Source organism: Nannobrachium achirus (assembly GCF_963921795.1).
Source record: "Nannobrachium achirus genome assembly, chromosome: 16".
In the NCBI taxonomy this organism is placed as follows: domain Eukaryota; kingdom Metazoa; phylum Chordata; class Actinopteri; order Myctophiformes; family Myctophidae; genus Nannobrachium; species Nannobrachium achirus.
In genome coordinates, this window is record NC_137823.1 from 59952311 (window position 1) to 59958396 (window position 6086).

At 40.8% G+C, this 6086-nt stretch overlaps 1 protein-coding gene across 1 annotated transcript in view; it reads right to left on the bottom strand.

The window, feature by feature from the left end:
* Positions 1-6026, bottom strand: part of LOC308301234 (trifunctional enzyme subunit alpha, mitochondrial-like) — a 30109-nt gene extending 24083 nt beyond the window's left edge. Inside the window, exons 1-5 of the mRNA XM_080745139.1 lie at positions 5927-6026; positions 4795-4836; positions 3858-3928; positions 2903-3036; positions 504-642 (exon numbers count right to left, since the gene is read on the bottom strand). Of these exons, the coding sequence (XP_080601265.1) occupies positions 504-642; positions 2903-3036; positions 3858-3928; positions 4795-4836; positions 5927-5993 (453 nt within the window). The 5' untranslated portion in view covers positions 5994-6026. The remainder of the gene's footprint in view (positions 1-503; positions 643-2902; positions 3037-3857; positions 3929-4794; positions 4837-5926) is intronic.
* Positions 6027-6086: the final 60 nt, after the last annotated feature.

Sequence of the window (6086 nt, forward strand, 5' to 3'; positions counted from 1 at the left end):
AAACATATCCATAATGGTCTGTTGCAGGGGTCTTCAACGTTTTCAGGCCAAGGACCCCTTAGCTGAGAGAGAGAGAGAGATGAAGCAGGGACCCTCAGATTCCATATACCTGTAGTTTCATCGTTTGACAGCACAATAATCAGTGTATTTTGGATTCATGTCAATTTGTGTTTTCAGATATTTAACCACTTGAACCGTCAATACTTAATAAACTTGACCTTTCACTCTGTACTTAGTGTGTTCTTTTTCCCCTCTACACCAAAACTCTTTACCAAAAATAGCCGATCTACAAGCTCACAGTAGATCTGTTTTTTTGTGGTAAAGTTCTCAGAATATGGATGCTAGGGTTCAAGTGGTTAATATAAAAAAGGTGAAAGGGTTAGAAAAAAGTTTAGAAAAGTTTCTATCACACAAAGATTTGGAGGACCCCCTGTAGTAACTCTGAGGACCCCCTAAGGGTCCTGGACCCCCTGTTGAAGACTTCTGCACTAACACATGTATACCTCCAGGCCTCCACCCAGGCAGGAGCCGTTGATGGCAGCAACAATGGGGATGGGAGACTTCTCAATCCTCTCAAACATCTTCTGACCTTCTCTGGACAGACTGGTGACCTCCTCAGCGCTCTTACAAGCCTGGATCATACTGACACGGTAGGAGAGGAAAAACGTTTCTTACAAGCCTGGATCATACTGAGACGGTAGGAAAGGAAAAACGTTTCTTAGAGCCATGGTGGCTTTGCAGGGGAAAATAGGTTGGTTTAGACCGGTGGTTCTCAAACTTTTAAATTCCAAGGTCTCCCCTTAACTCTGACAGTGTACAAATGGAACCAAATGAACCCGTTAGGGTCCATTTGTCACGCCTGTTTGTCTAGTGATGTCATATGTCGTATGTCTGTAGCCTTTTTCCTCAGCGTTTTTCCATAGCAAAACGTGTGTGTGTAGCATACCCTGTAGTACATCCTAGACTTAAATCCTGGTCTGAAGACGTTATGCAAGTACGACCACCGCTCACTTCACATTGGGTGTGATTTTTATATTCTGTGTACTGTCTTTTTGCACAGCTTGAAATACAGGAGCAACAGTTAATTGATTATGGAACCGTTGCCCGTTTGGAACGCATGCCCTTCCGGTTATGGTTAATACCCGTTGTACCTGTTGTCAGAGTACTTAAAGGAGTAGTTCACCCCCAAAATGTTTTTTTTTTCTATTCATTAGTCATGCCATGGAGAGTAGAGTTCAATAATATTTTTTGGTTTTTGTCACATTCCTAAGACAAAAATTTGATTAGAGTAAATTTACCCCCATTCATTCCGGATGGTGACCCTTTTCGAAACGGGTCACCATCCGGAATCAATGGGGGTAAATTTATTGTTATCACATTTTTGTCTTAGGAATGCGACAAAAAACTAAAAATATTATTGAACTCTACTCTCCATGGCATGACTAATCAATAGAAAAAAAGTCATTTTGGGGGTGAACTACTCCTTTAATGCTAAAATGGATGACATCAGGGATATTTAACCCTAACCCAGATAGACGGACACACATTTCTGTATTTTCAGTTTCTGTATTTTCCGCCAGTCCGACCAAATTTCCTCTGCAATAAGTTTGAAGTCGATACTCTGATGGTTGGGGAGGATTTTAAGCATTTATAGAAAGATTTTTCCAAAATAGATAAAGTAGCAGATCTACAAGATCAGCTATTGTTGCACGACACTGTTGCACGATGAAGTATAAAAAAGGACTTAAAAGGTTAGTTGGTCAGTTATAAAAAAATCTATTAAAAAAAATCGATTCGATTTTTTCTGCATCGATTCGTTAATGTATTTTTTAAAAAAAGTATTGTTTTAGAATAATTTCTAATATAAGAAAATAATGTATAGTAGCAACTTGCAGCCCTACTTTTTTTAAGATTTGTTTTGGGGCTTTTATGCCTTCATTGATAGGACAGTAGACTGACAGGAAATGGGGAGTGACACGCAGCAACGGTAGTCGGGATCGGGACTCGAACTAGCAAAACGTTTGATCCTATGTGGTAATATGCGCCTGGACCGGTAGGCCAGCGGGCGCCCCAACTTTCTTTTTTAAAATCAACTAGCAATAGTAGTTCAGAAAATTCACCAGCAGCCAGTTTTATTTTCTTAGCTGCCAAAATATTTTCTTTTTACAGACTGACTGATTGAAAAACATAATACTGGTTAGCTGTCTGCCAAAAGAAGTGACAACTTAGCCAATATTTACTGTCATTCAATGCCGATTTCAGTCTGTGCTGGAAATTGCGTTGCGAGTGTGTGTGTTCAGGGGTGTAACAGGGGGGGGGGGGGGGGGGGGGGACTGAGTTACTAGGACCCAAGGTGGAGGGGGCTTAATTATTTTATACTTTAGCTATTCAAAAATAGCAGATATACAAGCTCACGCCGCGCTGTGAGCTTGTATATCTGCTATTTTTGAAGAAATCGTGAACATTTTTGTAAATCTTTGAATATACTATGTATTTTTACTATGTATTTTTAGACGAATATTTGTAACTCAAATTTTGCTTCTGGGGGGTCCCTGGAACTAAATATTTTGACAATATTTGGTCCATGGCCAAATACATATCATTTTGGGGGTTCTTCCCATAAAAGGTTTTGAGCACCACTGACACAGAGACATAGGTTTTTCCAAAAACCTTAGAAGGATTTGAAATATTTTTGAAAAATGCACACATTTTCATGATTTTTCAAAAATAGCAGATCTACAAGCCAGTGCCGCGCTGCGAGCTTGTATATCTGCTATTTTTCAATAGTTAAAGTACCCTGGGCCCAGAATTGTGTGCGACACCCCTGTGTGTGTGTGTGTGTGTGTGTGTGTGTGTGTGTGTGTGTGTGTGTGTGTGTGTCCTGGACTCCTAGTGAACCTACTTGATGTCCGCCCCGGCGATGAAGCAACCAGGCTTGGTGGAGATGAGAACGGCACTTTTCACCGCTGCGTTGGACCACACCTCTCCCATCACCTCCGTCAGCTCAGCCTGCATCCGTACTGACAGGGTGTTAACCTAAACACACACACACACACACACACACACACACACACACACACACACACACACACACACACACACACACACACACACACACACACACACACACACACACACACACACACACACACACACACACAGAGTAATCATGTTGAATCTGTCAGTCAGGGAGAAACCGAGGCAGACAGGTAGACAAAAGACTGTCACTCACAAAAACAGCCTTCATCGTACACAGGGGCGTCACAAGGAGGGGGAAAAGTGGGACTGAGTTACTAGGGCCCAAGGTGGAGGGGCCTTAATTATCTTATACTTTAGCTATTTTTGAAAAGTCGTGAAATTGTGTGCAAATCTTTGAATATATGTATTTTTTAAGCGAACATTTGTAACTCAAAAAATGCTTCTGGGTGGTCCCTGGAACTAAATATTTTGAGATGCGGGTCCGTGGCCAAATACATATAATTTTGGGGATCCTTCACATGAAAAGGTTTGAGCACCACTGACATAGAAACATAGGTTTTTCAAAAATATTCAAAGACTTACAAAGAATTCACACGATTTTTCAAAAATAGCTCTCAGCGCGGCACCGAGTGTGAGCTTGTATATTATCTGCTATTTTTCAATAGTTAAAGCATAAAATAATGTGTAATAATGCGTTCCCAATCTAAATGGGTTAAACTCCCTCACCTATGAAGAACATTCATGGAGGGCCCGCAGTGAATCCTTGTACCCACTACCCAGGGCCCAGAATTTGGTGCGACACCCCTGATCGTACACCCACCCACACACACACACACACACACACCCACACACACTGTCTGTGCTAGTGACAGACCCACCTTGGATGTGGGGTCGTTGAGTCGTACCACTGCCACATCATCCTTGAGCTCGTAGCTGACATGTGTACGAGCTTTACGGAGACAATAAAAAGGAGGGAGGCAGAGAGACAGACAGACAGAAAGACAGACAGACATCAAAGGCATTAGAATACATTACAGTATAGCAGAGGAGCTGAACCCACAATGACATACCAAGCAAGCAACCCCATGTAGTGCTGTATCACAGTGTTTAGCTCATGTTCACTTTTTACTCCATACCCATCCAGACAGGTAGAACCATCAACTCTGGCTGATTATCATCATCATAATTGATTCACTAAAGCCCCTTTTCGACTGCAGCTTTAGCACCACACCACACCGCACCACACCACATAAAAATATCGACATTTTCCATTACACAAAAGTACCCCTATCGGTAAGAAACAAATTGACCTTTTTAACTGTGATTATAATACAATATAAATTTGTATTTTTAACTGTGATTATAATACAATATACATTTGTATTACAACTATCCTAAATTACAATACACTATAATGGATTATAACTGTGATTATAATACATGATAACGTATTAATGTATTACTATGATAATTATAATACACTATAATAGTGATTATAACACAATAGAATCTATTCTCATGTATTACAACTATATCCTGGTGGTCTAAATGAAAAGTCAGTGAGTGATCAGTCATTATGAAGTGTTTGGCCCTGTTTGGCCTAGGTCAGACCTACTCTGGATTGGATACTTTTTAGTACCACGTTTAGTACCGCTTTCACACCACTCTACCCAGGTCCTGGTAGTGGAAAACCTGCCACAAGTGGGCGGTGTGGAGTGGTGCGGTGTTGGGCCATGGTCAGGGGGAAAGGGGCTTAATTCAATCCTGCAGGGGCAGGATAGGGGTTGCTGGGGTTTAAAGGTTCAAAGAGATTACCTGCCAATGTGGAAGACACTGAGAAGGTTCGGCTGCCATGACCTGTAACACACAATTTAAGGTGTTTAGCACACATACATGTCGTGTCCACTCTTTATTTATAGTCAAAGCAAAGACGACCCTTGACCTTGAAGTACTTTTTCTTTGACCTGGTCAGTAATTAACAGATGATGTGATTAGATGATCGATCTACAACCCAAACAATGCCTTTTAATATCAGGTGTGTGTGTGTGTGTGTGTGTGTGTGTGTGTGTGTGTGTGTGTGTGTGTGTGTGTGTGTGTGTGTGGTCTGAGGGGTCCAGGTGTAGCAGAGGTCATCCCATCATGTTACTATATGACCTTGGTCAGCTGGCTTGCTTTGTCTAATATTAGCATCTTCCATACATTGTGTTTCACAGATTATTAAACTCTTACAGATGTAACATTAACAAGACGTTGTCCTTCTCCAATCCAACCTTGATTGTGCTCCACTACATCTCAGAGGTTACTAGTTACTTTGTAGATTTTGATTACAAAATCTAAAATGTATATAGTCTAGGCTAGGGCTTCAGCTTCAGCCCTATACATTTCAGCCATTTGAAAATAGCTGATCTACAAGCTCACAATGTGTTGATCTACAAGCTTACAATGCGTTGTGATGCGATGCATTGTGAGCTTATAGATCTCCTATTTTCAAAATATTTCTATACATTTGAAATGGTACATTCTGCATAATGAGTACATTTACTTTTGGTACCTAAAAGTACATTTTGATGCCAATACTTTTATTTTACTGAAGTACATTTTGAATTCTGGACTTTTACTTGTAATAGAGTATTTCTATATTGCAGTATTGATACTTTTTAATTAAGTAAACATTTGAGCACTTTTCCCACCACTGATAATATTTTCCTAATAAGACAACAATAAGTCCTACTCCTAATATGGTTACATGAAGTTTATAATTTTTCCGAACTCAACGACGCCACCTAGTGACCTCTTTTAGTCACCTCTGCTCTGATCTGGGTGAAAGTTCATGCTGGGTTATGAATGGACAGCATGAACTGCTGAGTAACACCAGAATACACCAATAAGAATGATATTCCTTCCAATCACATGCAGACAGAAACAACTAACATTACAGACGCCCTACCTGTTAGGATGGAATATCTGCTAGTTGCAAACCTACACAGAACGCCGGCTGCACGAACTCCCGACATTTCAACAACACTAAACTAAAACCCAACTATGGACTCCTGACAGCTGGGGGCGCGAGAGTATGCGTGACGGCCGCGATTTATGGACCCGTAAAG